The following is an 18893-nucleotide window of genomic DNA, read 5'->3' as shown; positions in this document are numbered from 1 at the left end:
CCCCTTTGTCAAGACGAAACAGATTTGAGAGCTTTGTTGGTCAGGTGTCTGTTCAGAGCAGAAGTTGGTGACATGGAGTCAGACAAATTCTGCTAAGAAAATACCAATGTATAAAACGTAAGATCTCAGATTCTCTTGACTAGCAGTGCCAGCGAACTGTGCATGGGCTGCTCTTTTCTGCAGGTCAGGCACTACTGCCTTGTTCCAAGAAGTAGCTGCCTTCCTCCCCATCTCTTTCCAAGACCACACAAAACTCAAACAGTAACCAACTTGTTAAACATACCCTAGGCCCATTTTTCACCTGCTCTCTCTTCACTTTACACTTGGAAAACCTCAAGCCCAAGGTTCTCCTCAAATGAATGGTCCGGTACAGGTGGCCGGCCATTAATTCTCCTTTTGTGCAGCAGTTGCTTTTGCAAAACAAAGGCTGCTCAGGCTATGTTTATACTAGAAGAGGCGTGCTTGGATAGCTAGGCTGACAATGAAGTGTAGTTTATACCAGCTGAAAGATGCATTTTCCAACATAGCCTAGCCTATGCTACTTCCCTCTAGGCAAAATATGCAGTAATATAGCTGGTATAACTGTGTCTATATTAGGATTTCTTCCAATATAGAAATGTCTTTAAAATCCCCTTCCCCAGTGATTTTCCTTTATCAGCAAAAGTTTCTGGTCCTCAAAAAAAAAACAACAACAACAGATTATCCAAAGAAGAGTGTCCAGACTCATACATTACCATTAACAACAGCTGTGTGCTGTTGTATCAATGATCTCTACTGTGCAAGCCATTAGCACCTTTCACCATAACATGGTAACTTTTACAGCTTGATACTGGAAGGTTCTTATCAGCCTTTCTTCCTTGATGGGAAAAGAGGGGACTGTCTATCATGGAAGGGTTTTTTTTCTTATTATTATTTCCAGCACAACCATATTTAATGGATACTGGCTAATACAATTTCAGGGGTTGTACTGGAAATGCTGATGGAATCCTAAGTTCATCAGCATTAGTGGGTGGCACAATATTTAAACATTAACAAGGAAGTTAAAATGCACATTAAAACATACACGACTATTACATCCTGACTTTATCTTCATTATCTTCAAAAAGGATGTTAGACATTTGTCTTTTGCAGCAAGGCTTTTTAAATGTAAATGCAGATCAACTTTTAAAGTTTGAACTCTTTGTTTGTGGGAGCAGCTCTGAGATACCGGAGTGAACAATACTATGGAAATGTAGCTTGCAGCTTTGCTGCTGTGAAATGATTGACAGGAGTGGGACAGAACTGAACAAACAGCTTTCAAAGATGGTGGATTTATTGGCCCTGAGTCTGGAGAGACTACAGACTTAGTTGAGGGTGGCAGCTGTGTTAGTCTGCAAAAACAACAAGGAGTCATGTGGCACCTTAAAGACTAACACAGCTACCCTCTGATATATATTATGTAATACAAATATGCATATAAATAATTCATTCCTATTGGCACAGCAGCTAAAATCACATAGATCTAAAGGTTTTGATTTTGAGCATTGTGTGGACTTGATGCTGCTCCTTAGTTATTTTATTATAGAAGATGACTTATTGGCTCTGTCGCTTGGATGTTGTTGCTGGTTTAATGTACTGAAGTGTTTATTATAGGTGGAGTCTAACTTTCAGACTTACCGTTACTATCTTCAGTATTACTTCAGTTCACTGCAGTGCAGCCCCTATGACGTTTTCTGTGTTGAAACTTTGGTTGTAGTACAGCACTCCTCTGTCCAACAAAGTATCACAGGCAATGAAGTAAACATTATTTGACATGGGCAGCCGTTGGGAGCATGAAGCACCAGAAATATGCACAATTCTACATTTCCTGTCTATATATTTTTAACAAAAACAGTGACATTTTCAGGGATCTTTATCTTAACTTCTTTTCTGAATTGTAGTGTGAACCAGAACTGATAAACTGGAAACTGTTTTAATTTAGTTCTCATGTAGAAGATGGGAGATTTCTAGAAAGATGTTATCACTGTAGAAATGCTTTGTGAGCTTGTGATAAATTGACTCCTAAACATTTTTCTTTAGTCACTCTTTTGTGTATAGTTGTAATGGAGGAATTTTACTTTTAGCATAGTTATTTTAAAAGTGGCCCCCAAAACAAGTAAGCTAGGTGAACAAACTATCTATCGATCTCACATTTTTCCTTTCAGTGCTTTCTCATGTTATTGCCAACAACGTTATTGTCAACGATGTAAGAGGTACATCGGAAACCACTAGCTTTGCTGTGCTTGTCTGACTAAAATATCCTATTTATGTACAGTTTACATAAATATCCTATTTATGTAATGTGTATGTACTGCAACGATGTACCATTAGGTACAACTATGTGTGCTTATTTTAGGGCAGAACTTCCCCCAAAGTTAATACAAATATTTTTAAACGTAAGTCAGGCAGAGCAACAGCCAATACTATACATAGTGCTTTGCACCTCCAAACCGACACAGTATGTCTCCATTTAGACCCATATGTATAGTGACCATATTTTCTGAACCAAATTAGGAGCACATTAGCCAGACCCACTGCCACAAGAAGTCCCACCCCTAGAGGTAGTACTCAAGGAGTCAAGATGGACACATGACCAGACGTAAAGGGTGTCATGTGATCCCACCATCCTCTACCAATAGGGGTGAGTTTGGCCTTCACAGGACTCCCCATGCAACTATCCTGAAATTGCATTAACCCAGCTTGCATTGCATTAACTCAGGGAAGGAGGCTGGGGAAAGTATCCCCACTAAGATTTTCCTCCCATGAACAGAGTGAATTCTGTCTTGTACACCAGCATTGAGTTAATGTGTGCTTGTTTGGATGTGTGCCACTGTGGCACCCAAGTTTTTTATAAATATCTTATAAACCTCTTCTTTTTCCCTCTGCTACCATGTCTCCTACCCTTCCCTTATCCCATCTGCTCCCCTGGTGCCTGCTGCCTCTCTCCCCCCTCACCCTCCTCTGCTATCCTGGCTCCTGCCCTTCTCACTCCCCTCAGCCCTTTGGGGACCTGTCTCCTCTCCCCTGCACCAGCCCTTCTCTTTCCCTTGTATCCACTCCTCCTCTAGCTGCACTCTGATAATCTGTAGCTATCCCTTCCTGTCCCCTCTAACACCTCCCTCTACCCACCTGCCCGGTCTCTCTCCTCTGCCCTCTGGTGCCCATCCCTTCCCTCCACATGTCTGCCCTTCTGCTTCACACCCACAATCCCCTGGCAACTGCACCTTCCCTTACTCCTGCACCTTCCTGGTGCAACCCCCTTTCCTCACTGCCCCTTCTCTCCTTGCCCTTTTTCTCCTTGATGCCCACCCCCTCACCACCCTCTGTCTCAGTTCTCCTCACAGCCCTCTGTGACCTCACACATGTCTTGCTCCATCCTCTGCCTTCCTCATGCCCACCCCTCCTTTCAACCCTCTTCTCCTGGTATACACTCCTCCCCTCTCCTCTTCCTTCCCCCTCTTGCCCTTCCCCTCATTGTCTCCTCTTGGACCCCTGGCATTCATCTCTCTTCCACTTTGCGCCTTGGTGCCTTCCCCTTTCTTCTCCTGTCCTGCCCCCAGCACAAACCCTTTTTTCTCCTCACCTCCACCTTCCCCTTAGTTCTTCCCTGCCCCTTCCCTCACCTTCTGCCTGCCACGTGAAAAGCAGTTTGCAGGGTTGGAGCCGGGCTACGACACTTTTTAGTACAGTGGTCCAGCCCCAGCTGCTCACGGGGCGGGACTGCATGCCACGACTAGAGCAGAGGCCACCCACCGTACTATTTTTAGTACCACAGTCCCAGTCTTCACAGGCAGCCCAGCTTCAGCTGGAATCAAGCAGCAGCTGCATGAGGCCTGTTTTGGTTAGGCTGCCCCGGCTGGAAAGTGCTTTGTGTGACTGCCACTTGACTCCAGTTGAGCCAGGGCAGCCCGCTGGGATCCAGACTGTGGTACTAAAAATAGCACCACAGGTGGCCTCTGCTCCAGTCCTGGCACCTGCTGAGCCCAAGCATACCCTGCCCTGCAGTGCCCCCACTGGTCCTTGTGCGGCTCCTGCCAGGGCTCAAAGGCAGCTGTGTATACCCATATGTATTCCCCTCATAGATCAAGAGAGAGACAACTTTACTTGTTTGGAGAAAGAATAAAATTACCTTTCCAAAAACTCATGCCGTTGCATACTGAATTGTTATCATTTTAAAATACAGCTGTAAGGTTCTCTGTTTAAAAAACAAAATACTGACTTCAAAACACACTCCTCTTCTTTGTAACATGAACTGAAATGTATATGTTTTTTCCTGCATTAACAGTGGTTACTTTTTTCATTTTTTTATGTGTGCACAACTGATAACAAAGCAAGAAGTCTCACTAAATGCTGACTTTTACCAGTTTACAATCCAAGTCTTAAATGTACAAGTATGCCTTGAAATATACAAACAATTCACAGTGTCTCTCTTTTAGAAATCCCTAGTCTCTATGCAGACCAAAGTTACCCACTAGAAACTTCTGACTGAAACCAGTAGACCTCAGGTGTGCTTTGTATGCAGCAGACTAAGGTAGTTTAGTGGGCCTAGTCACAATAGTAAACACCTACCCCTGTTAGCGAGGGTCCAGGGACTGAACCAGGCGAGGGAATGTGTACAATCTATTGCACTGGGAACGTCTGTTCTGTAACTGGGGCATGAGAAATAGCTCATGAGGACTTGTGTACAACATCAACAGAAGAAAAGTCTCTAATGATTAAGATCAATATTGGCATTCTGCCGGAGTAGTTCAAAAAGCAAGCTCAGTTGCTCTCAGAAGACTAGTATTTAATGTTTATATCACATCTCTCATCCAGAAGGCAGGGTACCAAAGTGCTTTACAGACTTATATTTATTTATTGTCTGCTGTGGTGTTATAGCTGTGGTGGTCCTTGATCTAAAGCAAAGCTTTGTGAAGCTCAAAAGTTTTTCTCTTCACCATTAGTAGTTGGTCCAAATTCCAATGTTACCTTACTCACCTTATATATTAATATTCACTGTGGCAAATGCTCTGTTTAGGTTATATTGTGAACCTCCATTACTACCTCTATATTTATTTGCTCATGTCTTTTAGCTTCGAGGCTAAAACTTTCTGTGCTTGGTCTCAGCCTAAAGGGTAATTTGTGTGGTTTTGATTTTCAGAAATTTTGGGGCTAGTCTTTTCAGCCATATTTGAGCTCTGGGAGAACAAAGAGTGGTAGGGAGAAAAGCAATCTTGTAGCTTTAAAAATATAGGACTTAGATGACCATCCCTACTAGTGTGCCAGTTTCAAACCAGAATTTGTCTAGTTTTGCATATCAACATATGTCCCATCTTCCTGGTTATAAGTCTGCTTAATGATATATGCTTATTCATTGCATAGTTACAGTTTGACAGCACTTTCAAAGCAGTATGAATAGCTGTAAATGAACTGAAAGGAGAATGTAACAATCCAGGTAGAGTGTAGTTGGAGAAGTTGTTTTGCCATCATCTGTGGGGAACAGATGGCTTTTAAAGGAGGACTATGCTTTATTTCACAACTTCATCCTCTACCCTTTTCCTGTCTTAATTATATTTGTTCGTTTTGATACTTGTCCATCTGTGGTATTGATTACTGTGTCTTAAATCTTCAGTATGCTTTCTAGTCAAAAATATGTGACTGTGTCAATGATTATTCAGGCAATTTGATGTAAACATTGTGAAATGGACAATGTTCTGCAAATTTACTGTGGTTAAAAGCGGTGCGCCTAGAAATATCTGGAATCCTCAGACCTATTTGATCCTATATAATTAAGTTTTCATCCTAGGTATGTTTGCTAATGACTGCACTGGCTTCATCAACAGATGGTCTTTTTTTTATGATATATCACAAATATCCAATGTCTTGCAGATCTTAGCTCTGTGAGATGCCCTTTTCAAACTCTTGGTGTTGATACCATTGTAGACCTTGCCAAGATAGAGTAGAATAGATTGGCTCTATTCTTTTCTGTCCAAAAGGAATTGCAGAGAGATAAACTTGACAGAATTTAATTTTTATGACTTTATAATTTGGAGGGATATTGTCAATGTTTATTTACATTTTTAAAAACAATTATTTAAATTTTCTCACACATAAAATAGTGGGTTTTATGCATTTTTTAAATTTTTTTTCTTTTTAAGTTTTCACAGTAGTGGGAAATTATGGAGGAGTCAGACAATAATTATTCTTCCATGATGGAAGAAGTTAAGATGTAAAAAATTAAAGCTTGATAATTCTCCTAGCACCAATTGTCACATGTTGAAATATACGAAGTAAATTTCCTTAAATCAAATTCTTAAGTTCTCTTTTTTTTTTCTTGGCCAGTATGTGTATATAGTGAAATCATCATGTACAGTAGTGACATATACCAATAAAAACCTAATCCTTCCAAGCCTACATATGGATTCTATTCTGTTACTCTTTCTATTTAGTTTGTATGGGAAAGCCATAGGGGACAGAGGTGGTATGGACTGTGCTGTCTCTAATGCATAAATGATGCAATTAGATGATTTAGCTTCTTCCTACACTAACTAGGATCAAGGCTTTGTTGAGTGAGAGCTGATGAAGGCTTAATCCAGATGAAACTGGCATAAAGGTGTTAAATTGGAGAAGGTATTGAAAGAAGAGCTGTTGAGTTGGCTTCCTCAGTTGAAGCATTTTGCAAGCCTTTCATTACAGAAGTTTGCAATATGGGTGGGAGGACTTTATTTGCTTCTCTAGATGTCCAGATAGTAGCATCTGTCTGGAGTATTTCCATCATTTCCGCTCTTCTAAAAAGCTGTAACCTTTCCTTTTAGATGTGGCCCTTGCCACAAAGTGCTATACTGTACCTTCATAGCAGAATTACTGCAGTGTACTCTATATTGTGTCTATATCTTAAGTTGACTCTTAATTTGAGACAGAAGTAATGGCCTTTGTGCTGAATGTAATTTCGTGCAGTAAGAACACTGTACTTGTGCTTTATAAGCTATAATTTAAGGTGCTGATTCTAACAGAATGCCTTAAATGATTTGGATCTTGAGTGCTTAGACACCACCACACGCTTCTATTCATACCATTGGACTTGGAGATGCAAACTGTTTTCACTGATGAGTGTTTTTTACCTTAGAACTTGCCTACCTGATGATGTGCTAGATCCTGAATTTGATGTCCTTGAAAGCCTAGACTTTTTCCTTTTTTAAAAAAAATAGAGGCACATTGATGAAGGTAAATAAAGAGTATTGGGAGAGAAAGGGTCTGGAAGAATTTTACTCTGAACATTGTGTCTGGTTGTATTAACTCTATGACTGTATTAACTCTATGAAAGTATGAGTACATTTTTAACGAATAAAACAAGAGTTATGAAAAATGTAAAACCATTTTGTTGAGCAGTAAATTAGGAGAGCTTCTTTATTAAAGGCATATTGTGTAAGTGCCTTTCTAAAAGGAAAGAGCATTCCTTGCAGTATCTTTGGTGGATGCTTTACATGTCAGTATATTGTATCAATGTAAATACAGTCCTGAATCCTTACAATTCCACTTACCTTGCAGGTATTTTTCTGCCTGGCAGGCTGAGTCCCTTGAACAGTGAATTAGTGTAAATGAAGATACCAGTCTTCATCCACAATATCTAACATTTCAAGATTCCAGGATTGCTTGTTGATTTTTTAGACATTGCATGAGATTGGCCTTCCCTTAAAGATAGATTCTGGGGGCCTAAGAAAGCACTTCTAAAAGACAGAAGCCTCAATTTTCAAAGAGAGCTATTGTTTTGTGGTGCCCTCTTGAGACTCTTTCGAAAGTACCCTCTGAAAATCAGGCCTTGATCAGGCCTCTTGGGTTAAGCACTCACAGATTGAGCCACCCAAAGTTTTCAACTGTATTAGTGTCAGTGAAAGCAGAATAATACCATCAAGACATGTATCCCGTCTTTCACCATAAGCTAGGGTCATTGCTGGCATCCATATGGTTACTGAGCATAAATATTCTATTAGTCATACACAATGTGTAACTGCACTAGGGAGAGTAATGCCCTGTGCTGATGGGCAAGAATGGAAGAATGCAATTTACAGTCCATTGTCTCCTCTCACAAGCAGCTGTGCCATTCAGAGAGAAAATAGAATTTTGTAAATGTCATCATTGTAAGGAACCAGCATACTTCTACCAGGCCATTCAGCTTTGATTTTAGACCAGTTAAGTGAATGGAATTTATTGGGAACAAATTTGGTCCACAATCTTTTTCTGAGCATTAAGCTTTAGAATGCAGACTAAGGCCCTGATGCTGCAAACACTCAAGCATTTGTATTGTTTTAGACACAAGAACCTAATGGGGCTACTCACATGTGAATTGCATACATAGAGTATGCAGAATTAAGACCTAAGGAACTAAGAGTCTGGATTCACAGGAGAGTTAGCCTGACAACTAGGGATGTGAACAACTAGTCAACTATCCGATAAGCAAATAGGGTTACCAGGTAGCCCCCCCCCCAAAATACCAGACACACTTGATCGTAGGCGGGAGGGGAAGGGACCGGCCAGGAGGGGGGCTGGGCTGGCTGGGAGGTGGGGCTGGTGGGGGGGAGGGTCGGGAACCACGGGGCTGGCCGGGAGGAAGGGGGGCGGAAGACAGGGCTGGCGGGAGGCGGGTGGGGGCCGCGGGGCTGCCCAGGAGGAAGGGGGGGTGGGAAGTAGAGCTGGGGGGATCAGGGCCCGGGGGGGGGCTGGCTGGGAGGAGGGGGGACGGAGGAAGGGGGGCGGGAAGCAGAGCTGGTGGGAGAGGGGGTGCAGCCACTGGCCGCAGCCAGAGTCCAACAGGCCGCGTCCCCGGCAAGCACTCCCTGTAGTTGCTAGTAGAAGCTGGGCAGGTGTGGGGGGGGGTGTCTGGGAGCCACTCCGCCCACCCGGCTTCTGCATGCAACCAGAGGCTCCAGCTGGGAGGCGGGACTGCAATTGGCGCTGGGAGCCTCTGGTTGTGTGCAGAAGCCGGGCGGGGGGAGTAGCTGGGAGTCCCAGCCACTTCCCCTGCCCCACCCGTCTTTGCATGCAACCACAGGACTGCCAGCGACAATCACGGCCCCGCCTCCCAGTCGCTCCCCTGCCCCCTCCAAGTTTCTGTCCAGTGCCCAGCTGGAAATTCAGAAAATACCAGACATTGCACATGTCCGGTATTTTCTGAATTTTTCTACCGGACAGAGGGCGCAAATACCAGACTGTCCGGTAGAAAACCGGACACCTGGCAACCCTATAAGCAAATACTTATCTGATAGTCGATACACTAGTTGACTAGTCGTTTCCTCCCCACTTGCCGCCTTTATCAGAAAGAGGCAGTAAGGGGGGGAGGGGAGAGAAAGGAGGTGGTTCAAAGTAGCTCCACATGGTGCTTCTGCTTTGAAATGCCCTGTGGAGCTCGGGTCCCTAGCTGGCTCTGGGCTGCACGCGGCATTTCAAAGTGTCAGTGCCATGTGGCGATGCTGCTTTGAAACGCCAATGGGAGCACAGGGCCAAGAGCCCTGGGGCTGATGCTATACTTCAAAGGCGCATAGTAATAGAGATGTAGCCGTGTTAGTCTGGTCTAGCTGAAACAAAAAACAGGACTATGTAGCACTTTAAAGACTAACAAGATGGTTTATTAGGTGATGAGCTTTCGTGGGCCAGACCCACTTCCTCAGATCAAATTGTGGAAGAAAATAGGCATGACCATATATACCAAAGGCGCCCTTATGAACTAATCGAATAGTCGATGAAAATGACTATTCGATTAACCAAGTAATTGAAATTTTACATCCCCGCTGACCACTGCAATGTCTTTTAGACCCCTAGAAAATCATTGGAAGAACAATGGGATCCAGAAGGCCTAAAACTCAGAGCCACAAGGTGTGGCTGTCTACAGAATTAGGCAGTAGCTGAATTAGGCAGAATTCGGTTTTTGCTGTTCTCAGGTTTAAATTTTGGGATTTAGATGTTTAAGTACCTCTCTGGATCTGGGTCTTGAGATTTGACATTATCAAGTGGGTTTCACAATGGCATTAATTGAAGTTATTACTAATATTTCTCATGACTAGTTGACATCAGAAATGGGAAGTCGGGCAATAGAATTATTATAAAAATTCAAAATTTTGTTGAAGATCACAATTAAAATGAATTCTGGATTAAATGACATGTTGGGTTAAATAGCACAAGTAACCTTTTTAGCTGTAAAACACTGGAAAACAAATGCCTTTACGTATGGTGTTGTGTAAACTTGGGGATGAGATGAGCTGTTTTGAACATCGATACTGCTTATATAAGGTATTTCAGCAGAGAGTGAGGAGAGCGCAAGTAAAAGTTTACATGTGTAGTTTACTTGTAGTCTTGGGAAAAGACTTTTGAGAAGACAGTCACAAATCTTGCGTACTGTATTTTTATGTATTCATTTTTTCCCATTTGTATGAAAAATAGGTTAGCACATGTGTATATAATTGTATTTTACTGGATCAGATAGATGTGGGAATTTGTAGTATAGTAATATATATATATATATAGAATTGTGTACAAAGCTGTATTTTTCTTCATGAAAAAATGAGTAATATATTCTAAAATATTGTAATGCTTTAGAGAGTAGTAGGCTGTGTTTTAGATAACACAAGAACAGGCTGCTTTGGGATTTTGACTGTCCCTTTAGCGTAAGACTGGTTGAGCCTTAGGTAATCAAGATGCTGGCAGAATAAGAAGAAGCAAAGAGAGACCAGGAAAATTATCAGAACTGCTCTTTTGGAAAATTTCTACTGATGGTAATAGACAATTAAATAATTTCTAAGGAACGCTGCAGTCACACCATACCATTTTACGACACGATAGGGTTGCCAGATGTCCAGATTTCTACTCAAATGCCTGGTCGAAAAGGGACCTTGGCGGCTCTGGTCAGCACTGCGAACCAGGTTGTCAAAAGTCTGGTTGGCAGCACAGTGGGGCTAAGGAATGCTCCCTGCCTGCTGCCAGCATGACTCCCAGAAGCAGCAGCATGTCTCCCCTCTGGCTCATACGTGCCCTCACCCCAAGTGCCAGCTCTGCAGCTCACATTGGCTGGGAACCTTGGCCAGTGGAAGCTGTGGGAGCAGCACTGGCCAGCAGAGACACCTGGCTGCACCTCTGCATAAGAGCTGGAGGGGGGCATGCTGCTGCTGCTGCTGCTTCTGGGGTCTGTTTAAGGTAAGTGCTGCCCAGAGTCAGCATCCCAGAACTCCTCCTCCCTAACCTACTTCCCCAGCACTAATCTCTCTCCAACCCTCCAAACACTTCGATCTCAGCCTGGAGCACCCTCCTGCACCTGAACCCCTCGTTCCCAGCTCCACCCGAGAGTCTGCATCTCCAGCCAGAGCCCTCACACCCCTATGCCCCAGCTCAGAGCTCTGGCCCACACTCTCAATCCCTTATTTCTGGCCCCACCCTGGAACCTGCAGCCTCAGATCAGAGCCTGTATCCTTTTCCACACCCAAATGCCCACCTGATGCCAGAGCCCCCTCCCATACTCCAAAGCCCTTAGCTTCGCTCTCTGTACCTAGCTTGGGGCCCTCTCCTGCACCCAAAACCCCTCATCCATGACCCCACCCCAGAGCCCACAGCCCCAGCTGGAACCCTTGCCCTTCTCATATTCCAACCTACTGCCTCTACTCAGAGCCCCTTCCCACACACTCTGAACACCTCATTTCTGGTCCCACCCCAGGGCTTGCACTCCCAGCCGGAACCCTCACCTCCTCCTGCATCCTTGAAGAATTGTCATTTTTGGTTTCTTTCTAATAACACATTCCCTCTTCCAAACCCTCTGGGGTTTATTATGAACAAAACCACAACTTCAGCAGCAGATTTTCAGCTTAATTTGAAACCTGGATTAATCTGCAAAATATCAGGTATCAAATGTTTTTTTTAATTGGGATTGGGGTGAGAGAGTTTCAAAAAAGCATTTTATTTCAAATTAACACTTGTAATTATATTCTTAGTAAGTAGTTTTAGGAATAAATAACTACAAGCCCCAAAGGAATTAAACAGCATTGAACGTTTTCTCTCTTACTAAGCATGGATCTAGAAGAAACTAATTGGGAAGAGTGCCTTGTTTTAAATAACTGCAGAAATAAGCCATGTATTGAGTCTTAAAATATTACTCTACTGTCTTTATTTTTGCCAGATGTATTGTATAACAAAACGTATGCTCATAAGACCTCTTTGATTTTTTTAATAAACACCCAATAACAATGAAAAATGATTGTGCTCTATGCAATGTAAGAGGAAGACAGATTATTATATGAATGTTGTGGCTTTGTGAATGCTTCTGTGTAGCAAGGAATATCTGGTTATAGTTACTGGTATAATTTATATCACAGCTGATGATTATTTCTGTTGCTGTCATTCTCAACCCCATTTATCAGCCTAGATACAGTTATGCTTTTGTTATAAAACATGCCACTTTAATAGGGTTGACATTCTCTGGTGTGAGGCTTGCTGACGACCATGCACTTATTTCTCATGCACTGCACCCACTGATGTCTTTGGAGGACTTCGTTGTCACAGCAAGGCCTGCTGGGCCAGGCAGAGTAAAGGAGTGTAATTGGGCAGGATGGATTGCCAGATGGATTAGCAAAAACCTTTAAAAAAACAACAACAAAAGTTGTGCATGTTCTTATTGAGCAGAGCATTCGGCAAGAAACATTTTTAACATTTTAAGTTAGGCAGTATAAATGCTAACTATTTCAAATAGTAAGATAGAATGTTTCACTCAGTTTACACTGGTATAAATGGCTACAGAATATGTAGGGCCATGGAAAATCAGAGCCATTTAAGTTTCCTTCCTGCCTGCTGGGCAACTTGACTGGCCTGGAGTCTCTAAGCTTGCCTCATCTCCTATGAGCACCTATGCAAGCGAAGGGCAAACTGAGCTGACTGTATGATATGGCATTAGCTCCGATAAAAGTTATTGCATGGGGTAAGACCCTGGAGTGAGCATAATTTGGTTAGCCTCCATAGAGATTCTGCGGTTGTATGGGAGCTGCAGTCATGGCTCCAGATCATTAACTTTCTTGAAGGGTGACCCAATGGTTAGGACACTTGTCTCTTATTCAGGAGACACGGGTTCAGTTATATGTTCTGCCACAGACCCTTTATGACTTTGGGCAGATCAGACTCTCTCACATTCATAGCTGTAAAATGGCGTATCATCATTTCCCTACCTCATAGAAGCTTGTAGGTACTGTAGTAATGGTGCTGTCTAAATAAGTACCTATGAATGATAGATAGATACCCAAAGCTCTGACCTCTGCTGCAATCAGAGCAGACCAAATTAAGTGATGAAATGCTGGTATTGTTCCTAAGAACAAATTTACTTGAATGGGTTACACTGGGCATCTTGGAAGGATGTTTCTGAAGGGCTGCTGCCAAAATAATATAGTTAATATTTTTACCAGGATCTGTTTTTTATAATATCTTATTTTAAATGCAGGTGAACCAAGGAAATTTGACCCAAAGTTCAGAGGACCTATTCACAACAGGTAAATATCTTCATTTAGTATGTTAAACTCTGATTAGTTTTACTGTGAATAGAGAATTAAGAATGCCATTAATGGAGTCATGATGTTTGATTTGGCTCATATATTTTTCTTTTTACCAGGAGAAAGTGGTAGAGTTTATTCTTGCTATAATTACAAAGTACCAATTGCTGGGGGAATGAGTGAGTGTACTCTGTACTCTGAGAACTTCCAAAATCCATCCCATATCCTTCATTGTCCAATACCTTCCTTATAATTTTAGTGTGACTACTCCTGTAGCAAGTTACTACTTGGTATGAATTAAGCACACAACCTAATACCAGGGCCTGATCTTGGCAGCTCTTACTTACATGAATATTATATAGGCACATGAGTAGTCCCATTGAAGTTGGAGGGCCTACTTAGGAAAGCAAGGATTCCACAATCAGAACCCAAATGTTCCAATCTAATCATACGGTTGGTGTTATCCACTTGTTTATTCTGTGATTCACTACTACAAACGTGCAGTTACCATGACAATCTCTGCCACACCAAGTATTTATGCTATTCTACTTGTAAATTTTATTTCAGCTTTTTAAAGAAACCTCTGTGTAAGCTCAGTGAATTTTATAATGCTCTGGGGAGAAATGCAATCCAGAGACTTGATCTTTTTCCTGATGTCTTAAAAGCCTTTTGCTTTTAAATTAAATTAGAATTTATGGAGTTTCACTTTTTCCTAATATTTATTTTTTTCAGAATAAACAAAGCAGCAAATGGGAGCACAGATTCTCCTTGGCATTTTTTTCTTCTGTTCATGTTTGTCTTTTGACAGTAATTCCCTATATCAAAGAACCAGCTCTGTACATTCCAAATTCTTCATGTATTTTTTTCAGTTTCTAGCTGTAAAAAGGGTGGATTCCAGTGGCCACATCGGTATTACTATTGGCTGAAACTGTTCTCTACCCCAAATCGTCCCCTTGTGCTCTCACACATTCACTCTGGGCTGGTGGTTAGAAAACTAGCTTAACACTTGGAAGACCCAAGCTCAGTTCCTTGCTCTTTCACCTGTTTGTTCTAGGACAAGTCAGTGAGCCATTCTGTGCCTCAATTCCCTGCCATAATATAGGCATAATAGCACTTCCCTATCTCAGAGAGCAGTTGTGAGGATAAATATATTCAAGACTTTGAAGTGCTCAGATAATGCTCTGATGGGCACCATATAAGTATCTCGGCTAGAAAGATAATGTACATAATAGGAAAATGATAGAAAACAAAATGTTTACGTTACAGAAAAAGCCCTCTGATATTTCCCTCTTGAAGGGGGTGTAAGAGGTAAGTATGGAGCTGGACGTAACAATCTGCACCAAAGTTCCAAGCTAATGCAATCCAGCTAGTGGCTCCAGTGAACCTGGTGATTCCCAAGAGAAATTCCCTACAGTCACCAGCAGTAAGAGAGACATTGTTTGTGGAATTTGTTTCTGGCCCAGGGATTTTGGAAGTTTTTTACTTTCTGTAGGAGAGCAACACAGGAGGTGTAAACGTACCTTTTGCCTATATCAGGGGTTCCCAAACTTTTTGTCATGGGGACCAGTAAATCCATTCATGAGCTATTGGAGGACTGGTAACATTCATTTGCATATTTGCATATTCATTAAGCAAATGATGAATATTCAAATACGTTGTTTCTGGTCCTCCCAAAGACCCCAGTGCCAGCGTTAGCAAAGCTTTTGATACAGTCACCCACAATATTCTTGCCAGCAACTTAAGGGAATATGGATTGGATAAATGGACTGTAAGATGGATAGGAAGCTGGCTAGATCAGGGGTTCCCAAACTTTTTTACTTTAGTTGGAACCCTTTTTTTTTCAGTACTGTTTTTTGCAGCCCAAAAATATAAACGCATATAAAAAAAAATGAAAAATGAATACATTTTCAGTGTTTCACCTGGCTGCATCCTCCACCCAGCCTGGGCCAAGGCTTGGGGGACCCAGTGCTGCAGGAGTGGGGAGCAGGAGCAGATTGGGGGTAGGGTATGTGGCTAGGAGGGAGGGTGCAAGGAGGGGTAGGGTTGCCAGGTGTCCGGTTTTGTACCGGACAGTCTGGTATTTGAGGATTTTGTTTGGGGAAACAAATTGAGAAATTACCAGACATATAAAATGTCTGGTATTTTCTAATTAGGTAAGTTTTATTATAATTAGGTGTATCAGTCCTTAGCTGGGAACTGCCTGGCTAGTAGATGTGCTTACGCTGCCTGAGTGTGTCTACCTGCCAGACAGTTCGTAACTACTCGAGGGAGGGTATGGGGAGTGGGGAGGGGGCAAAATGGAATCCCCAGCCAGACTCACTCGTCTGCCAGGGTCTGTGGGGACTGCATGTGCCCGGGTCAGTCCCGCTCCACATCCCGCTTCTCCTCCCAATCTCCCCTGTCCAGCCCTGCTTCCGGTGGCCAGTTCCCCCCCCATCTCCCCCGGTCAGCCCTGCTCCCCCGACAACCCTCCCCCGTGACCAGCCCCGCTGCCCCCGTCCATCCCTGCTTCTGGCAGCTGGTTCTCCCGTCCTCTTCTTCCTGATCTCCCCCGGCCAACCTCCCCCTCCCCCCCAGCCCAGCCCTGGTTCCGCCACCTGCCCTCCCCGATCTCCGCGGGACAGCCCTGCAGCCTCCAACCCTGCTTCTGCCACCCATCCGCCTGCTTGGATCTCTGCAGGACAGCCCTCTTATCCCTAGCCCTGCTTCTGTTGCCCGCTCGCCTGCCTGCCCGGATCTACGCAGGAAAGCCTCGCTGCTCCCAACCCTGCTTCTGCTGGCCGCCGCCTGCCCAGATCTCTGCCGGACAGCCTCACTACCCAAACCCTGCTTCCGCCAGCCAGCCACCTGCCTGCCCTGATCTCCGCAGGACAGCCCTGCTGCCCCCAACCCTGCTTCCCGGCGGCCAGTTCCCCCCCCCGCCACCTCCTCCCAGCCTGCTCTGCTCTGCCCCGCTCTGCTCCCCTCCCAGCAGCCACCAGGCATGCTGAGGCCCGGTATTTTTTTCCCGCGGCCCATAGTTTGGGAAATGCTGGCCTCTATGAACAAGAATTCTAAAAATGTGTGGTAGGCAAATCTGGTCTTCATTTGTACACACTTGGGTACAGAATGTGTAAAGCTGTATTTGAATAGTGGGTGGGAACAAATGTATTTCTAGTAAATTCTGATAGACTGGACTGGTCGTAATTTCATAGGTTATCTGTGTAGTGATAGGAGAACAAAGCTGTGTTTTGTTTTGCATATGGGAGGTACCAGAGATTCCCAGCTGCCAAGTTGTTCTTGGCAATATCTGAAGGTGTAGTTGCAAAAATAGTCATAATAGTGGCCTATCTTGTGTTGGCTGCCACAGAAGCTGATAACTCACAGAAAGAGAGAACTGTAGACTATTTTATACATATCGCTGCATCCCCCTTAATTAGTCACCTGAACATCAGTTTGCAACCCTTACTCCTTCTAAATTCTCAGTTGGACAAAAGGATCTGCAGATGTGGAGCTCCACTGAGATCTGGGGCAAAGGAGCCTCTTTAAAACAGAGGCCCAGGAAGGTTTCTTCTTCTAATACTCCATGGCTACGTCTACATTGGCATCCCTTTCCGGAAAAGGGATGCTAATGAGACGGGTCGCAATTGCAAATTCCGCGGGGGATTTAAATATCCCCCGCGGCATTTGCATTTACATGGCTGCCGCTTTTTTCCGGCTTGGGGATAAGCCGGAGAAAAGCGCCAGTCTAGACATGATTCTCCAGAAAATAAGCCCTTTTCCGGAGGATCTCTTATTCCTACTTGAAAGCTGGAAAAAAGCGGCAGCCATGTAAATGCAAATGCCGCGGGGGATATTTAAATCCCCCGCGGAATTTGCAATTGCGAAGTCTACATTAGCATCCCTTTTCCGGAAAGGGGTGCCAATGTAGACACAGCCCATGTGTGATTGTGCTCTGCAAATAATGGTGCAAAATTGGCGTTCATTGTGTTTCAATGATTCTGTATAAAATGTACTTCATTCACAATACAAAGATTTTGTTTTGAGTCTAACTGCTAGGGGTACAACAGATTTGCAGACATGATAGTCCCATCATGGTCTGTGAAATCTGGTCTCCAACAGCCCAGCTCTGAAGGCATAATGGAAAGCAGCAGCTCCTGGCAGGGGCCAACATCTGAAAGCTGTGTTGCTCCTAACAGCAGCCCAGAAGTAAGGGTGGCATGGTATGGAATTGCCACCCTCCTGTGCCATTGCTGGTGGCAGCGCTGCTTTCAGAGGTTGGTGCCGAACCAGAAGCCACTGTTCTCTGGCTGCCCAGCTTTGGGCATCACTGCCACTAGGCGTGGCACATAAGTAAGAGTGGCAAAACTGGTATGTCGCTATAATAAGCTTATGCTCCTCTTTTGGTTTGGAGCCCCTAGTTTGTGAAATGCTGCAGAGAAATCACTCATTTTTTGTGGGCTGGTCACAGCATAAATAGCTGCAAAATTTATGTCATGACCAACCCACCAAAAATGTGAGATTTCTTTACAATTTAAATAGACCCCAGCTAGTTGCCAGTTCTGCAAATGTTACCTGGCATCTGATAGTCATTCTGAATCCTAAGTAGATTGTAGTTCATCATCATCATTATCATCAATACAGGGTAGGCTGACCTGGGAAGTGCCTGTTTTCTGTTGCATACTTTCCTGGGAAGTGGATAGAAGTGCAATCAGAAGTGGCTACTGATAGAACCAGCAGTAACTCTCCTCTGCACCTACTCTCCTACCCACATCTTGTTATCATGTGGAGTTTAGGACACAGGTGTGACAACAGTGGAAAGGAGGCAATGAAAATCAAGGCTTCCAAAGAACGCAGTTGTGAGGGCGGAGAATGTAGGTTGAAGAGAAATGTGGTTGCTTCACTGACCTGGATCCATTCCTTTTACAAGCCACGCTCAGTACCTCTGTATTGAGATGCTTGTTTTACCATCCCATGGCTTTATCTTCAGGAGAGCAGAATGTGGCACAGGGACTGAGGTAGATTTTTCTGCCATGAGTTCATTAGCTGGGATGATCCCTGGGTTTCCATTTCTTTTTGCCCTTTTAAAAGGAGTAATGTGATTTCACATACTTAAAATGTTAAGTGGCAGTGGGTGAATGGAATGTTAAAGTAGCTTAAGGACAAGTCTAGACTATACAATTATTTTGACCTAAGTTACACTGATATGCAGCCACCACAGTAATCAAACTGCTTTTGCATGGCCACACTATGCTCCTTGTGTCAATGGTGCATATCCTCACCATGAGCGTTTGCACCAGTTCAGCGTGAGGCATTGTGGGATGACTTCTGAAAGGCACCAACAACCCATGTAAACGTACACTGACACTATGTTGACCTTACTACATCAACCTACGTCAGGGG

At 43.6% G+C, this 18893-nt stretch overlaps 1 protein-coding gene across 3 annotated transcripts in view; it reads left to right on the top strand.

Moving 5' to 3' along the window:
- The window catches only part of SLC44A5 (solute carrier family 44 member 5), a 227271-nt gene that overhangs the window by 118655 nt on the left and 89723 nt on the right, over positions 1–18893 (top strand). For all 3 annotated transcript variants that reach the window (XM_006130408.4, XM_075936275.1, XM_006130407.4), the window contains exon 2: positions 13463–13511. In XM_006130408.4, the coding sequence (XP_006130470.1) occupies positions 13463–13511 (49 nt within the window). The remainder of the gene's footprint in view (positions 1–13462; positions 13512–18893) is intronic.

This window comes from Pelodiscus sinensis, chromosome 9 (genome assembly GCF_049634645.1).
Source record: "Pelodiscus sinensis isolate JC-2024 chromosome 9, ASM4963464v1, whole genome shotgun sequence".
Taxonomy (NCBI): domain Eukaryota; kingdom Metazoa; phylum Chordata; order Testudines; family Trionychidae; genus Pelodiscus; species Pelodiscus sinensis.
Note: the sequence above shows the minus strand (reverse complement) of the source record. Positions and strands in the feature narration are given on the sequence as shown.